Here is a 17943-nt window from a genome sequence, read left to right as displayed (position 1 = left end):
TCCTGTCTGTTGTCTTTTAGGACAGTGACGGAGACAAGAGCGAGGACAATCTTGTAGTAGATGTCTCAAATGAGGTCAGTTCACATGCACTGTTAAATTAACATTGGTGAAAGTCTGTACTTACAGTAGTGCTGCCAATCATCATCAATTGAAAACTGTAAATCATTTTATAATTAAATTCATTACATGATATGCTGATTAATAATACAATTATCTGCATATTTCACTAATTGCTGACAAAAGCCCCCAAATAAATATAAAGACATTACTGTGGTAAACAAGATTGAATAGATTTGACAAAAAGTGGGTTTTGATGTACTGCATTGTTTATTGCTATTGTTCAGATGGTAAGAAAATACCTAATTACGAAATTTAGATCATGTATAGGCTAAATATATGATAAACTAAATGAATGTGTTAAACTGACTGCCCATTTTGTGTCACAGCGAACTTTTATTTTTGTTTTAAATGTATATTTTATTTTTATTTTTTTATTAATTTCTAGTAAATGTTTAGTTTTTGTTTTGTTTTGTAATCAGACACAAAGGGAGGGGGACGGGGGTGCAGTAAAAGGACACTGCAATATCGGACGTACATGTATGTATCTGATGAATATCCCATAGGGGTATATATTTTTGTGCCTGTGTGTGTCATCTAACATGGTTTTTCTCCTGTCTGTTGTCTTTTAGGACAGTGACGGAGACAAGAGCGAGGACAATCTTGTAGTAGATGTCTCAAATGAGGTCAGTTCACATGCACTGTTAAATTAACATTGGTGAAAGTCTGTACTTACAGTAGTGCTGCCAATCATCATCAATTGAAAACTGTAAATCATTTTATAATTAAATTCATTACATGATATGCTGATTAATAATACAATTATCTGCATATTTCACTAATTGCTGACAAAAGCCCCCAAATAAATATAAAGACATTACTGTGGTAAACAAGATTGAATAGATTTGACAAAAAGTGGGTTTTGATGTACTGCATTGTTTATTGCTATTGTTCAGATGGTAAGAAAATACCTAATTACGAAATTTAGATCATGTATAGGCTAAAAATATGATAAACTAAATGAATGTGTTAAACTGACTGCCCATTTTGTGTCACAGCGAACTTTTATTTTTGTTTTAAATGTACATTTTATTTTAATTTTTTTATTAATTTCTAGTAAATGTTTAGTTTTTGTTTAGTTTTGTTTTGCTTTGCTTTGCTTTGCTTTGCTTTGCATTGTTTTGTTTTCTTATACATCAAAATTGACCTGATTTTTACTGTGCACAAATCAACAGTTTGTTCAGCATATTGTTGTAAAAATAAATTGTCTTCATAAACATTAATGAAAATGCAATAACTTTCTTTGCTGGTGAATATCAACCCAAGCCATAACTGGAGACCAGAATATAATAAAGACTTTGGGCTGGACCACAGAAAACACCCAAAACACCCTAGCATTGCGCTGGCAAGTCTCGCACTGACTTTAATCTTAATGACAAATTTGTAGTTGATTGTAGAACAGCACCAACAAATGCATTTCATCCTGCAAAAAACTCCTATTCATTATTATTATTATTTCTGTGTAATTATCATCCATTTCAAGGTGAAACATTACAGCTCTATTTCTCAATTACTGGACAAATATTGAACATCACTCGTATTTATTAAACTGCATTCATTCAGTAATTGCTGATAATATCACAGGCGACTCAGGATTGTTTTCTGCTGCAGAGCGTCTGGAGTCAGCGGGGACTGCGCAATGCTTTTATTATCATTAAGTGACCCCGCTGCATAATTAACACTTCAATGATCTGAATTCCTGCAATATCCCACATCAAGGATTAAACTAGAACTGTCTTCTGTTTTGTCAACTGTTTTGTCATTTACTACTGAGTTAACACAGATGGCATAATGAAAAATATGAATGGATCAGACCTTGCTCTTTTGCAGGTTAACAAAGATAACTGTTATTTCAAACAAATCCTATTAACTCATACCACACTATCTAAAATGTAAAAAGAAAATTCACATATCTGAATGAAATCAAAATGCACTCATGTTCTTGATTCTCCTTAACTCTTTGACTCTGTGTTTTCAGGAGCCATCCTCTCCCGTAGACAGTGCCCCTCTGTCTCCACATGGGAATGGTTTGGATCGAGCCCCGACCCTGAGGAAAGAGCTCCCAGGATCCCCCAGCCCCCCTCTGTCCTCCCCACCACACAGTCCACCCCCTGGCAAAAACAAGGACACGGCACACGTACTTTTCTCAGACACCTAATATGCCAGAATTGCATATTACCAAGCATATTGCTTAACTTGTTTAATATTAAATGGTTGACTGTCTCTATCAGACGGTCATACTAAATATTATATGAACTGGTTTACTTTCTGCTTATTTTAAATAAGCAGAGTTTCACAGTTGTTTTGTAATGGTGTTACTAAAATAATTTGATTTGTGTGTTTTTTGTTATTTTATAAATATATATATAAAAAAAAAAAGTACAATTATTTTAAAGTAGATTTGCAGATTTAGCCAAAGTATGGTCTAGTTTGGGACGCAGTGTTGGTTTGTAGTTACTGATAAACTTTTATTAATACCTATTTTTAATATAATACATTGAATATCGATTAAACAATCAAAATTCTGATATTTTTGTAGGATTTTATTTGATTAAATTAAGTTACATGTGCTAGCCAGATCAAAATGCTGGTTTGTAGTTATTGTTAAACTTATTTTATATAAATTAAATTTTAAATGTTTATTATTATTAATATTATTATTCATTATTCATATTATTATTAATAATATAAATTACATTTATAATAAAATGAATACATTTTTAATTCATTAATTTTTATTAATAATTTTTTTATAATAATTGTATTATTTGTTATTATTTAATCTATTTTTACAATAGTAATAGTAATAGCAAAATCTTTTTTTATAAATTTTTTTGGACAGTGTACAAATTTACTGGGGATCCATATTAGTGTTGCTATATATCATTCAACATTATAACAAATAATAGCATCTGTCTTTTGGTTCTGTTGGCAGACAGAAAAATCTCAGTCGCCCTCCTCTAAATCAGGCAGTTCTTCTCCCTCTCACCATGACACTCTCACCCCTGGCCCACCTGGCCCACCCGGGCCCAGCACTTCCTGTTTACGCCTGGTCAACAAACCTGCCTCCTCGGCGGACCCTCTGGGTAAAATGTTGTCTGTTTGCGTTTACAGTGAACACATGCTACAGTTCAATGAAAATAATAGTTTTATTGTGTCCTGTAGCTCTGCGGAGTCCCTTGACCATGACGCCCGGTTCTTACCCAGCTCACTTCGGGGTGGTGTCCCACGCTGGGCTTAACGGAGAGCTGGCCAGCCCGGGTGGGTTCGGAGGCTCACTCACCCTCTCGCCCCAAATCAGTGCTGCAGCCAGTGCCTACACACGCAGCCCTATGGTAACTGTGTTTCTGAATCTCTTACAATTAACAGAAGTGTACACAAAAACATTTTGATGCTTGAATACTCCCCTCCACAGGTAGCGTACGAATCTCGTTCACATCTTAGGCCATCAGGGCTGTCCTCCTCTCTGCCTGGCTCCACTGGTGGCAAGCCGTGAGTTTCTCCTCTTTCTTTTACCTCCCTTGGTTTTTGGATGGAGCTGTACAGCGATGGCCAGTGTATAGACTGTTGGTCCAAATTAGTGCTTTTGTCTGCCGCACTTGTAATACAATTCCCTCTCAAGTCCTCCGCTGACAGCTAAGGCGAGAAAACCACTTGAATTCAGGCAAACATCCTTAAGATGGCAAATTATTGCTGCACCCACTGACGCATTCACAAACAAGCGAACTTTTCATAATTATGTTGTCAAACTGCTTCAGTGCTTAAGGTTTGAATCAGCTCCTATTCTTATTTTAAACAAGTCATTTTACCATTTAACTTTTGTCCCTCAAGTCCACTTATAATCTTAGTCATGGTTTATTGCACCAAAATCAGTCGTAATTTAGTTTTTCATGGCCATTTTCCTCCCTCTATCTGACCCTTAGAATTATACACTAAAAAGGTTTGTCAATACAGTAAAAGTCAGTGGGGTCCATTTACTTTCATTGTACTGATAAAAAATTCTTCAAACTGTCTTTTGTGTTCAGCAGAAGAAAGACAGTCAAGCTTTCCATTTTTGCATTCACTATCTATCACTTTAACGTCCACCTTATTCCCACCCCCAGAGCTTACTCGTTCCATGTGAGCGCAGATGGTCAAATGCAGCCGGTGCCCTTCCCTCCTGATGCCCTCCTCGGCCCTGGCATCCCTCGTCACGCCCGTCAGATCCAAGTTTTTTTTATGTGCGTGCAGATCTTTTCTCTGGGTTATTGTCCTACGGGCGAGTGGCTTGCAGTGGGGATGGAGAGCAGTAATGTGGAAGTGCTGCACGTCTCCAAACCAGACAAATACCAGCTGCACCTTCACGAAAGCTGTGTTCTCTCGCTCAAGTTTGCCTACTGCGGTATGAGTCAGTTGTGTAGTGCCACTCTTTGAAACTGCTCCGTGCTGCCCATGTATTCCTATGGACCTTCATTATTTATGGTTATTTAAAATAAATGCTATTAAATGGCACAAGATGTGATTTAATTTTCTTTGTTTTTCAGGGAAGTGGTTTGTAAGCACGGGAAAGGACAATCTGCTCAATGCATGGAGGACGCCATATGGAGCCAGTATTTTCCAGGTTTGTTCTAAACCCATGTGACGTTCTTTCTTCCTTAGAGATGTCTTTTGATCTCCTATACCTTTAAATGCCGCTACACTATTAACATATCAGAATAATAGAGCAGCTGTACGCAGACAGGAAATAGCGATGGATAAAGAACAAAGCTTATTTTTCAAATGAGACCGTTGTTGTTTCAGATTCGAAAATCATTGCATGCAACTTTTGTGACGGTGAGATTTAGCTGGATCTCATCATTATTTGCGAATATGTCTCATTTTGTCTCTCACTCTCTCTAGTCAAAGGAGTCCTCGTCCGTCCTGAGCTGTGATGTTTCCCCAGATGACAAGTATATTGTAACTGGTTCTGGGGATAAGAAAGCCACAGTGTATGAGGTGGTGTACTGAACACAATGATGGACGGATGGATGAACAAAGAGCGCCAAGCATGAAACAATCGTGGATGGCATGGCGGGCAACCATAGCTCTTCTATTTGCGGTCCTTATCTAGTCACAACCATTTGAGAGATAGAAGGAGGCTTTGTTCAGAATTGCATACTACCATACTATTCATACTTTTATGCAGAATGTATACTGAGCACAGTATGAACATTTTCTTTATACATAAAATACCCAGATGACGTACTAACAGAGCTGGGTAGTAACGGATTACATGTAATCTGGATTACGTAATCAGATTCCAAAAAGTACGTACTCATAATTATTTTATATTACATTTTAAAATGCTCATAATCAGATTACAGTTACTTTTTTAAGGATTACATGATTACATAATATTTACACAATGGCAGCAAATTATACATAATTTAGCGATTTTTCCTCTTTTAAAATTTCTTAAACAGTAGTCAGAATACATTACTAAAATAAGTAACCTAGATTGTTATTAACTACAATTTTCATTGTAATCTGTAATCAGTAACAAACAACAATTTGTAAGTAATCTACCTAGCACTGCATGCTAAATTTGTTGCTACAGCTGTAACTTCATTTTACAATACTTGAATTTTACAATAATGGAAGAATTGTTAGCAACATATTTTTGTGACATTACTGGACAACAACATTGGACTAAAAATGTAAATTAACAGTGGACAGCTCTCACTAAGTTAAATGTGCAACAATGTAGCATATTACTATATATCTTAACATTCTTTTGTTCTTATGCTTTTAGATATTTTTTAAATAGTATGTAGTACACAGTATATTCTGTGAAATATGCAGTATGCTAGTATTCCATTATGAACATAGCGAGTAAGTGGGGAGGAGATAATTAGAACTGCTAAATGCTAAAAGAGGAAGCCCTACAGACAGCAGGTATTCAGGGAGCTTCTACTTACAGAAACACCAAAACCAGACAATTATTTCATTAGTCGCAAACTCCCTCCATAGAGCACAACATCCCTCCAATGAGAAAAGACAGTTTTGAGGCTCCTGGCTCACGCTGGAGCATCTCTGGATGAACACGATATGGGTGTACAAACAATTCTTCACTCGCCTATCCAACCCAATTAGACATTCATGTGGCAAATCCCAGTTGAATTCTCCAACCTGCATTTAATTTCCTCCTTCCACAAGTCAGTGTCTAATGAGGAGCAAGGGTAAATCGTGTAGGATTCGTGTGGCAAATATTCACAACCACGACCGTTATTCGTTTTAATTCCTGTGGATTACCGTATGGTATGATGTTGCGCTCATTTGTGGTTTAATGCTCATTTTCATGTCATTAATTATCTTTTAGCTTTGCATGGGGAAATCTTTTCATGATTGTTCTACTTCAGTAAGATGATGCAAATACCTAAATATCCAAAACTGGTATATGGTAAAACATCAAAAATTGTAAGAATTGTTCAATTGTATAAAGTAATGTGGTTTAATGCAGAACAATTAATTACAAAAATAGGTTCCAAGAAATAATGTAAACAACACAGCATGGAACAGAATGCAATTGTGTCTATATGAATATAAAAATTATTTTAATTTGAGGATTGCAATTATTGCTATATCAGTATCAGCAAATAATAGGGATGTCATGCAATTAATTTAAATGCATTTTTTAATGAATTGTCATACCTGAATTCTTCACAAAGTAAATGAGAAATGCTTGAAAATCTGAGAGGTCCTAACACAGAGCCCTGATGTACTCCATCAGTAAGAAGAGCTGTGGTTGCCAAACTGACCAGGAATTTTCAAGGAGAGGCACTACAGGATTCATCTATCACATGCACCAAACATCCTGCTGGGAACAGATTTTTTTAAATTAAAGTTTTGTTAATTTTTCTTTTGATCTATAAAGCTTTTCTCAGCACTCAGAAAATGGTTGGATGAGTCAAACCATTTTTTGCTTGTGAACAGAAGGAATTATATTATTAGGGTCTTTCTCTTTTTTATGGCAATAGTAAGCAGTGTTATTAGTGTTTTGATCAGTCTGTTTATTATGCAGAAAGTGTGGTGCGTTTCTTTTTCTTTTTCAAATAGCTGAAAATATGGCTGCCTGCAAACAGTGGCATTTGTCCATTTCAAGACAGACCGTCTTTGCTGCACGATCTGTCTTTGACATCATGCAATCTGAATATCTGTATCTATCTACCCTTATATATTGCATTGTTTGTATACTGAGAACAATGTTCACTGACACAATTTTGTTGTAGACACTCTCTCTCGAAAGCCAAGGAACCTTTTCAAAGGCATCGCTGTGATATCCCTGTAGCACTTCCCATGTGATGTAAAAGACATGTATAAATTGACAAATTAAACTTGTGGTCATCTTTTGAAGTTGTAGAGTTCTTGAGAAGTGTTTCAATTTAAAAGATTTAAAAAAAAAAAATTATACAAACTCGTGCTAATGTAAAAAATTTACAGATTGTAATAATTGTATTAAATGTAACTTGTATTTAATAATTGTATATAGTACTTTATATCGATCAGTCTGTTTATTATGCAGAAAGTGTGGTGCGTTTCTTTTTCTTTTTCAAATAGCTGAAAATATGGCTGCCTGCAAACAGTGGCATTTGTCCATTTCAAGACAGACCGTCTTTGCTGCACGATCTGTCTTTGACATCATGCAATCTGAATATCTGTATCTATCTACCCTTATATATTGCATTGTTTGTATACTGAGAACAATGTTCACTGACACAATTTTGTTGTAGACACTCTCTCTCGAAAGCCAAGGAACCTTTTCAAAGGCATCGCTGTGATATCCCTGTAGCACTTCCCATGTGATGTAAAAGACATGTATAAATTGACAAATTAAACTTGTGGTCATCTTTTGAAGTTGTAGAGTTCTTGAGAAGTGTTTCAATTTAAAAGATTTAAAAAAAAAAATTATACAAACTCGTGCTAATGTAAAAAATTTACAGATTGTAATAATTGTATTAAATGTAACTTGTATTTAATAATTGTATATAGTACTTTATATTGCAGTTTGTTTTATGCATTTTTAAATAGCCATCTCATCAGCAACATGAACGTTACAATTAATGAATTTAATTCAATCACATTTGTACACATTTAAATTTCTTATTTTAATTGTGCATATAAAAATTTGCATAAGCATGAGTTTTTGGGTCTGCATATTTCTTAAACTTAGATTTTTTAAATTAGCATTCAAAATGGGTAAATAAATGAGGTAAGTAATTTAATATTTAAATTGTATTCAAATTTGTGTATTTACTAAATGCAGGGTAAAAAATTGTTTTAATGAACTGAATTTTTTACATTTCATCAAATAAGATTTTAAAATATAAATTATTGCAAGTACCCAACAGTATGCACCTTTTGGCTTTTAAAGAGCTTTATTTACAATTCATACATACCAAGTTTGCAACCAAAGTCAAAATTTTCAACATGCTCCAACATACAGTATTCACGTGATATGACGTTAACCGAGTGTCTTTATAGCCATTTCCCTGAAGTCAATGAAACACTAAAATCCAGAGCCTTGTTGTCCTACATCATAGTCCATTATCTTATACATCATCCATACAATCATAACACAGAGCCAAGATCAGGTCAGCTTTTATGGAAACGATCGATGAAGTCTTAGGCCAGTCCTTTAGGTCTCGTCATAATTCATTCATACACTGTGGCTCCATAATCGTCCATTTCCATGAAAATTCCAAAGGCTAAAAAAATAAGATTTCTTTTACTATTATATTCACTACAGAGGTTTCATCTTGTTTAAAAAAAAAGAAAGGAAAGAAAGATAGAAGAAAAGAGGTCTTTGGAGAAATCCCATGTTTTTGAAGCTAGACTACCAGCTTTCCTCACAGCATTAAAAAAAACAACAAGGTCAGATCTGAAGATCCACCATCTGATCCTGGAGTCGTAAAGAACAGCCGTACTGCTGTCCATATTCACGTCCATGCCACACCTTTTGTCTCCCAAGTCCAAAGGCAAAATAATGATGAATCTGTTCTCCATCCAATCAGTTTCAGTTTCTCATTTTATTAACAATGTTTTGAACACATTCAGTTTAGTAAATGACTTCATACACAGTAGCCTTCTTATCTCCTGAGCCAGTGACAATGAATTGGTCGTCAGGAGAAATGTCACAGCTGAGGACGGACGACGATTCCTTAGACTAGAGACAAAAACAAGTATTTAGTTAGTACTTTCTGGCGTTAGACAGCACTGCTGATCTGTGTTTGTCTTATGTATCCTGATAAATAGAACAAATAGAAAGTCTATTCAACAATGAACATTTATTTTTGACACACTGTGACAATGTCATAATAAAAGTCTCCATCATAGTGACAAAAATGGCAATTTCATTATCAGTTAAATTGTGCTAAAACTAAGCCATTTGATACTATTACACAGTGCTTGGGGACGCTGATCTGAGTAGCCTGTTGTTTGGAAAGCTAAAATTTAAAGCAGTTTAAGCTACGCTTTCAAAAGCAGTTGGCTAAACTACAAGCTAACTTGAATAGATTTCAATTAAGTAAAAAATAGTAAACACAGCATATAACTAAATATAACAATTTAAAAAGATGCACAGTGAATCAAATTAATCTTTTTTTTTTTTTTTTAAGTAGTTCAATTAAGCTATTTTAATTAACCACTTCACTAAATTAAAACTCTACTTGTCAGTTTGTCAGTTTGCTTGGCTGCTACAATGGGAATTTAGCACTATACCAGTAGTTTTTGGAAAAAGTACTAGAAAAGCTGCAGCATTTAAAGCTTACTTAATGTATTTAGGCTAGTAGTGTCACTAATTTTAGTTAATTACAACCTCAGCCCTGTAGTATTTATAGTCAACAGTCACTATTATCCAAACATTACCTGGAATATGCTTGATCCATATGGAGTTCGCCATGCATTCAGTAGATTATCTTTGCCTGTGCTTACAAACCATTTTCCTGCAAAAGTTAAAAGTAACATTTCAGGTAAAGTCCTTCAATTAAACAGCCATGTTTTACTATAATGCTCAACCTTAAATTAATTTTTTTTTACATTTCTAAGTAAAAACAAGGTACTTTTTAAGAAGAAAAAAAATGTACGTACCGCAGTAGGCGAACTTGAGCGAGAGAACACAGCTTTCATGAAGGTGCAGCTGGTATTTGTCTGGTTTGGAGACGTGCAGCACTTCCACATTACTGCTCTCCATCCCCACTGCAAGCCACTCGCCCGTAGGACAATAACCTAGAGAAAAGATCTGCACACACAAATAAATGCATTATTTCAGGCTAAAAACTAACACAATTCGTTCTCATTCCGATATCTGAACACCCGCTGAACCTCCTGATCCTGTCTTCAAGCATTGAGGCTATGTTCACATAAATCCATAACGGTTTCAATATGCTCTCCGTCAACACTAGCGTTTTCAAGCATTTTCCAAAAGTTACTCATTCATACTGAAACGTCTGAAAATGCTTAAATCACCTGATGCTGGTAGGTCACATGACAATGATAACAAGGGTCACATGACAACATGACGGATATAGTATGTCCGGATTAAAATCATATTACACAATGAACAAACACTACATAGTTTAATCTATGTAGTACAAAGTAACATTTATCTTTAGCAACACTATGAAAGTGAACAGAAGCACAACAATGCATCGGATGACAAAACATGCATAAGCATTTTCAAATACCTCCATTTCACAGTTCACACTAAAACATGAAAACAGCTTTTTCAAATGTATCCTTAGTAAAACGCCTTCAAAAAGCTAAGCTTCCATCTCAATGTGGACACTAGGCCAAAACATTAAGAGGAATAAGATGCATTTTCCAATTTATTCTGATAAATGTGGAAGTAGCCAGAGATGCATGAAAACTCTTCAAGTGTTCAGTACCTTTGGGAAATATACAACTACATTTTCTGTGTACCTGTGAGGTGAAGTCATGTTGCTGCAGCTGTCGGCCCTCTCTCAGGTCCCAGCAGCGCACTGTATTGTCCAGACCCCCCGTCCACAGTTTGGTCCCGTCATTGGAAATATCGATACAGCTGGCTCCATCTGTGTGACCTTGGAACTGCCTATAGAGGGCGACACAAGGACATCACATGACTTCAGGATGAAGAACATGGTCTATCTCACCAGCAGGAGTCTGAAAATACCTGACGAGCGTCTGGTTGTGCAGGTCCCAGACCACAATGTTTCCGTCACTGCAGCAGGAGAAGCAGACCTTGTTGTCTGGACTGATGGCCAGAGCATAGCAGGCCGGAGCCGAGGACGTCAATTCGGCCTTGATTCGTGGAGTGGGCGTGGCCAAATCCCAGATGGACAGCGTGCTGGCCTCGCCCCCAACTATCAAAGTCCGTCCATCTGGAAGGAGCTTGCATGAGCGAATGTAATTGTCTCGATTCTGATTGGATAAAAGGACATTGATTTAGTCCAACCAGGATGGCGATTACCAACTACAAGTAGAGTTTAACATGATGCAGATCTCACCAAACAGTCCAGTTGGGCCATCGGGCTCTTGCTGCCCGGTTGGCTGATGTCCCACACTTTGACGCAGCCTTTCCCACCAGTGTAGACGTGACGCGTGGAAGCGCTGATGGTGACCGCGCACACCACCTCTCCATGACTGAGGGTGTGGATCTGACGGGCGTGACGAGGGATGCCAGGGCCGAGGAGGGCATCAGGAGGGAAGGGCACCGGCTGCATTTGACCATCTGCGCTCACATGGAACGAGTAAGCTCTGGGGGTGGGAAAGACATAAGTAACATTTAGTTTAAGATAGATTCTACGAAGGACGTTTGGGTTGGAGCTTTCAGAATAGAGTCAATTTGACAACAACAGTCAAACCATTGGGAATTGGCATTGGAAACTCACGGTTTTCCAGAAGCTGCTGACTGCAGGCTAGCAGGTAGCCCTGGTACCCTCATATGGGGGTGAGGAGACTCGTAGCCCACCTTGGAAAGCAAAAAAGCAAAACTGCGATTAAACCATAAAGGCACAGGGTAAAGGTAACAGTCTCTGTGTTTCTTCTCTCACCACAGGTGAGCGTCCGTATCCAGCGGCGGCTGCAGCAGCGGCGACAGCGGCAGCAGCTGAGCCGTTCATCTGAGGGGAGACGAGATGGAGACCGGCACCGTATCCTGCGGCTCCAGCCAACTCGCCGTTAACTCCTGGGGGAGGAAGGCCAAATGCACCAGGGGGGTATGCGCCCTGCACCGCCAATGGGTTCCTCAGGCCTAATGCTAAGAAATCCAGAAATAGAGGTTAAGATAGAACATACAGGCAAGGTTTCTCTCTCAATGCTGAAGCATATTATAAATAAGCAATAATTTGACAAAAATGGGACGAAAAAAAACCCATTATACTAATGCCATATTATGAAAAAATTTATTTTAGTTTTAAAATTTTTCTAAAATAATTGTAAAAATGTTTATTAAAATAAAAAACTAATTAAATAATTTTTATAAATATCACGAACATTTCTATCATTTACCACATGACTTTGATTTGGCATGCAAAACTTTGTCAAATATTTACATTTTTTAATTTTTTTGCTTGTTTTTAAAGAAATAATAATAAAAGAATATTGCTAAGTACTAAATGTCTTTAATAGTAAAAATATTACGCCATTTATTTTTGAGAAATAATGAGATTATTCCAAACTAAAGTTGATGTTTTTTTTTTATTATTAAAAGATCATGGCAAACTACTTGAGGTTATCCAGAATTTCATCCTTTTATTGAGTTTTTTTTTTCTTCTTTATGTAATCAAGGCAGTTGGACGGACCACACTTACATTTTTGACTTATGCCCTCAAAAATATTTTTAAAAATTTAATTCAGAAATTAAAATTCAAGTCATTGCATGTATGAATTGCATTTTTACATTTTAGAAAAAAAAAAAGTGTGTCACATCATTGACCCATTAATATCATTCTCGAGAATGCTACAGCAATTACACAGCCTCCAAGGACACATTTTCAGCAAGATGATACAATTAAAACAAGACTTCCTTTCAGAAACAGGAAGACCACTACTGCCCTCTGCTGGCTGACTAGCCATCAACCCGCAAGGACATTCAAACCTGGTTCAATGAAACACTACAATTACAGTCACTAAAGACTTGGAGTATCAGTATAACAGGATCTTACCAAGAGGGTCAATGCCTGGCTTCCCAGGAACAGGGCGAAAATGCGGAGGAATGCTGGGGCCTGGGGTGGACGACTCCTGGGACATGGGCGTGCCAGGCTTCATCCCTGGAGTGCTGGACTTCTCTCTCTGGAAGGTTAGGGAACACATTTACACATTACTTATTCAAGCAAGATACACAGTCGATGAGTCGAAAGATGCAGCGGTAGCCAAACTCAAGCAGAAACTGTCAAGTCTTTGTGTGTTTAGCAAGGTGAGGTATGTTTTGCTGCCAAAGAAAGCGCATCTTTTTGCGCAGGTGAAAAAAAAAAAAAAAGGTGTCACAGTGAAAGGCTTTGCGAGAATTTTGTTCGGGGGAGGGAAAGGAACTTGCTTGCTAAATGAGAAATGCATTTGTTTAACATCAAACGAACATGATTGCGTGTGTTTTTAAGTACGTACTGGAGGAGGCTCCTTGCTGCGTGAAGGGGAAGCAGCACTGCTGGAGGAAGCCAGCGAGGTCGGACTGGCCTGGGGCTCCTTACGGGAAGGAGGGAGTTTATCTAATCCGTTCTCTCTAGAGGAGTACGACTGCACACTCCTTGGAGAAGAAGGGTCCTGAGGGAACGCAATGCACATGATGGATTAATCAGGGGAAAACATGGTCAGCCTTGTTTTTAAGTTCATTCTTTAACACAAACAGACCTCGTCAACGACCAAATTGTCATCGCTCTTCTCCACGTCGCTGCCCTGAAAGAGAACACACTTCAGAGTTAAGCGCCTCTTTATTTATTCCCTACATGTGCTTAAATCAAATAAAGATCACGTGGATGATTCATAAAAGGACGATGCAGATTTAACAACGAAAGAACACTTACGTAGTCGGTCATAAACTCCTTCTCATCTGCTTTTCTCTTTTTTCCGTTGCTGAGGTAGTCTGAAGGCCTGCCTTTGTCTCCGTTAGAGAGGGAACTCTGGAAGAGGAAGATGAGAAAATGAGAGCGGAAAGGGAGAACGGCAGAGTGAGAGACAGAGGATGTGCGTTTAAGTGTGTGTGTGAGAGAAGAAAGAGATAATGATGTAGGAGACGAGGGATAAATCAAATCAGCTCCATAACTGCTGGACCCACAGGCAATAGAGACGCCTAATGCATGGCAGTCTGCACTGAGAGGAACTCAACTAGAAAGAGACCGAGAGAGAGAGAGAGGGAGAGAGAAAACCAACAGATACTACTGATACTCACTGGTCCAGGTTCACGGTCTATGGGGATCATGGGAAGGGCAGGTAAACGTCCCCGTGGCCAGTCAAAACAAACCAAAAAACAAACAATGTGACTATGATGGTTAGACAAAACTCAACCTACACCTGGGAAAACAATTAGCCCCCCCCATTAATAATAACAAAAGCATATTCCTTCAAATCCCACTCTTTCATGTTTCATTGATTATATATGAACTGACAGATTTCAATGACGGTGATTACTCAAGTCGGGTCTATGATATTTTAATCTATAACTCAGATCCCTTCTTCAATGTGTGTCTACTTTCTTTTTTTTCTTTTTTTACCCGAGTTATCATTCGCCAAGTCCAAATCTAGTCATTTAAATAGGAATCTTCACGTAATAGCAAAAAAAGTAACCCACACCAAGTTCAAGTTGGTGGATTTGTCACACTGACCAACAGAAAGCTGGTTTCACACAAAATTTCACTGAAATGTCGCTAATGTGACCACAACTATAATCTGACCACTTAGAAAGGTTTTAGAAAATATCTCAGGAATAAGCCTCATGATTTATAAATCCTGTTTGTAACAAAACAGTGCGGGATGAGGAATAAAGATTCATCATTTGTCGAAATGAAACCAAAATCGCAATATGGCTTAACGCAATTATCAAAAAGAGTGGCACAGCTTTTACACAAGCTGCTCATTAGTGCTCTACTTTTACAGTTGTACAGTAAAATAAATTATTTTTCGTAATTTATGTTTCAGATATATATATATATACATATATATATATATATAGTAACATCTCTTCATGTTGTTTATCATTTTTATTAATAATACTACTATTACTTAAGAAAAATTTACATTAAAAAATAATCACATTTTTGGCCGAATTGTACAATCCTACTAATGCAGCAAACCTAGAGTTTTTTTCTTTTAAATCACATTTTAAAATTGCTGTTTTATCAGAAAAATTGTAAGTAGCCCTAAAGTGTAATGTACTCAAATTGAACACTTCACGTTTATAGATTAATTAGTACACACAGGTAAAGAGAGAAAAGATTGAGATGTTAAACTATAATTCATGCATGTGTTTACATGCACTTTCGACTGAAACTGTACCAGTCTGGTTTTTGCAGTGTCAAACTAACAGAGCTAGATAAAGTATTTGACACTCAGCTTTGTCCAGCATATACACATGTTAATTGGACAACAGTTGGCCTCTGCATTGTGCGCTTGCTCTGAAAGATCGATCCAATTACGCATTAGTTGTAATCTCACCGATTAAAATATAGCACCATTTTTACTGCACTTGTTAGTTCTGTCCCTGGTGTTAATAAACCAGTCAAGCGATCTGTCAGTATGATTTTATTTGTTATACCTCTGTGGTGTTCGGCTGCGGCCGCCGCTGCCACGGCCTCCAAATGGGCTCGCTCATCTTTAGAGGCCAGCTGGGCCCCGAGGGCCCCGGATAGGGCCAGCAGTCCAGAGCCGCCCCCCAGAGCCAGTCCCGGGTGAGGCAGCCCAGAGGGGTGAGGGGCCATGGGCAGCCCATGGGCAGCATGCTGGGAAAGGTGCTGCGCCTGCAGCTGTTGCTAGAGGGAATGAGAGGAAGTGGATGATGGAGGGATTGGGGGGGGGGGAGTGTCAGATAGAAAGGAAAAAAAGATGAAGGGAGTGTGGGAGATAAAAGAGAGTGACACCGAGGCCGAGATGGAAGTGGAGTGAAGAAACAGATAGCCAGAGGAAATGAAAAGAGCATGAGGAGGAGGAGAGAGAGATGAGAGGAAAGGGAGAGCAAGAGAGAAAAAAACACACAACACAGTTAAGACTTGGATCTGCACCAGAGTTACAAAGGGAATGCATTCATGACCTGTTCCCAGTGTCCTGGGAGTGAGGAAGCCCGTCATACTGGAGTCGACCTGCTATAACGGATGGGTTCAGGGAACAGAATTGCTGCAGCATTCACTAATGATCACCCCAAAATAAAATTAAAATCATTTGATCTGAAGCGGATGACTGCGTGTGAGAAATCAAAATGAAAAACACCAGAATGAATAAAAATACAGCAAATTAGTGCTGGGCGGTATACCGGTTCATACCGAATACCAGTGTTTATTTTTGTTATGATATGAATTTTTAAAATACCGCAATACGTATGTCGCTTAAACAATGTTCGGAACGCGACACTGTTTGAAAGGGGTCCCTTTTCACTGTTGCACTGTGGTGAGGGAACAGCTGTGTGTGTTACTAAGCGTGAAAGTTCCGAAACTGAAGCTGTAGAACTAATAGAACATGATGACACCGAAGAACTCATCCACAATATCCACATTGACCTCCACAAATATCCACCGCCCCCTGCCATCAGCTCCCGTGTCTCACACACACGAGCGCGACTTTAGCACCTTTCAGACCCTTTTAGCGGATTTTTTCCATAGAATATTCATACTGACAAACCTAGCGACTTTTTTGGATAAACCTTAGCTATGGTTCAGTTGGAAGATTTCGCCAGTGCTGTCCCGCGAGCGTGAGGTCTGACTTTCCCGGAGAAGCATCGCCTCTCGGCGTCTGTTCTGTGCAGTGAGTGGCAGAGAAGCAGCGCTTTCAGTTGGCCGCACCGCAGCCGACTCGTCAATAAATGAGTACAAAACAGCGTTTCATAGCACCTGTCGCTTACTGATTGTTTGTAATTATAAATATGAGCGTAGTTCAACTGTTAATATCACATGCACATTTTTTTTTTTTAGTTTGTTACTCCGATGCAGGCAGTGCACTGCATGAGACAAAAAAGTAATATAGCCAAAACAATCGCATAGCCGCTCTTTAGTGTAGATGCATGTTGATTTTATCAGACGATGCCGCGATTATAAATGAGAGTGACTCCTGGTTAACATGTATTAAAAGGGGTCGTGTTTAGTCACTAATATGTAGTGTGGTATTTTTTGACAATGTTCACTCATCATGACAGTAAAATAGGGCATTTTAAGTCAATATACTGCAGTATTTCCTCTCTCAATCAGTAGAAAATATGGTTAACACCCGGTCATGCATGAAAAAAAAATACCGCCATGTACCATGAAACCGGTATAATTTTGAAAAATACTGTGATATAAATTTTTTGTCATACCGCTAAGCACTACAGCAAATCATGCATAAAGAATTGTAAATGCTTCACACCAATGGGATGCTAAACTTTGATTAGTTTTTATTGTTGTATGAAAACTGCTGTGCGAAGAATCTGCGAAAATGTCTCTTTTTGTGTTCCAAGGGAAAAATAACAGCATATGGATTTGGTATGACATGCAGGTGTCGATTCACAATGACATCATCCTTTGCATTAATTAGTTTGAGCATCCTGACATTTTCTTGATGGCTTACACAGTTAAACACAAGTCTAGCTTGAAAAAATTCATAATCCCCCCCCCCCCCCCCCCTTCCCTGCAGAACCCCGGAATAACTCTTTTTTTC

At 38.0% G+C, this 17943-nt stretch overlaps 2 protein-coding genes across 7 annotated transcripts in view; one reads left to right on the top strand and one right to left on the bottom strand.

The window, feature by feature from the left end:
- Window positions 1-5385, top strand: part of LOC107586442 (transducin-like enhancer protein 1) — a 39389-nt gene extending 34004 nt beyond the window's left edge. Inside the window, exons 10-17 of the mRNA XM_016273810.1 lie at window positions 21-74; window positions 2096-2254; window positions 3053-3203; window positions 3283-3452; window positions 3533-3609; window positions 4221-4498; window positions 4641-4717; window positions 4996-5385. Coding sequence (XP_016129296.1) covers window positions 21-74; window positions 2096-2254; window positions 3053-3203; window positions 3283-3452; window positions 3533-3609; window positions 4221-4498; window positions 4641-4717; window positions 4996-5103 — 1074 coding nt within the window. The 3' untranslated portion in view covers window positions 5104-5385. The remainder of the gene's footprint in view (window positions 1-20; window positions 75-2095; window positions 2255-3052; window positions 3204-3282; window positions 3453-3532; window positions 3610-4220; window positions 4499-4640; window positions 4718-4995) is intronic.
- Window positions 5386-9142: 3757 nt separating this feature from the next.
- Window positions 9143-17943, bottom strand: part of LOC107586403 (transducin-like enhancer protein 1) — a 40338-nt gene continuing 31537 nt past the window's right edge. For 3 of the 6 annotated variants that reach the window (XM_016273750.1, XM_016273749.1, XM_016273753.1), the window contains exons 7-20: window positions 15857-16070; window positions 14495-14556; window positions 14130-14225; window positions 13957-14001; window positions 13714-13869; window positions 13275-13401; window positions 12162-12367; window positions 12000-12079; window positions 11616-11865; window positions 11282-11529; window positions 11053-11200; window positions 10222-10372; window positions 10000-10076; window positions 9143-9298 (exon numbers count right to left, since the gene is read on the bottom strand). In XM_016273750.1, coding sequence (XP_016129236.1) covers window positions 9191-9298; window positions 10000-10076; window positions 10222-10372; window positions 11053-11200; window positions 11282-11529; window positions 11616-11865; window positions 12000-12079; window positions 12162-12367; window positions 13275-13401; window positions 13714-13869; window positions 13957-14001; window positions 14130-14225; window positions 14495-14556; window positions 15857-16070 — 1968 coding nt within the window. In that variant the 3' untranslated portion in view covers window positions 9143-9190. The remainder of the gene's footprint in view (window positions 9299-9999; window positions 10077-10221; window positions 10373-11052; window positions 11201-11281; window positions 11530-11615; window positions 11866-11999; window positions 12080-12161; window positions 12368-13274; window positions 13402-13713; window positions 13870-13956; window positions 14002-14129; window positions 14226-14494; window positions 14557-15856; window positions 16071-17943) is intronic. The other 3 variants (XM_016273751.1, XM_016273754.1, XM_016273752.1) reach the window with 2 other exon arrangements.

This window comes from Sinocyclocheilus grahami, unplaced genomic scaffold (assembly GCF_001515645.1).
Source record: "Sinocyclocheilus grahami isolate Dianchi unplaced genomic scaffold, SAMN03320097.WGS_v1.1 scaffold81.1, whole genome shotgun sequence".
In the NCBI taxonomy this organism is placed as follows: Eukaryota; Metazoa; Chordata; class Actinopteri; order Cypriniformes; family Cyprinidae; genus Sinocyclocheilus; species Sinocyclocheilus grahami.
The sequence above is the reverse complement of the archived record's forward strand: the minus strand, read 5'-3'. Positions and strand labels throughout refer to the sequence as shown.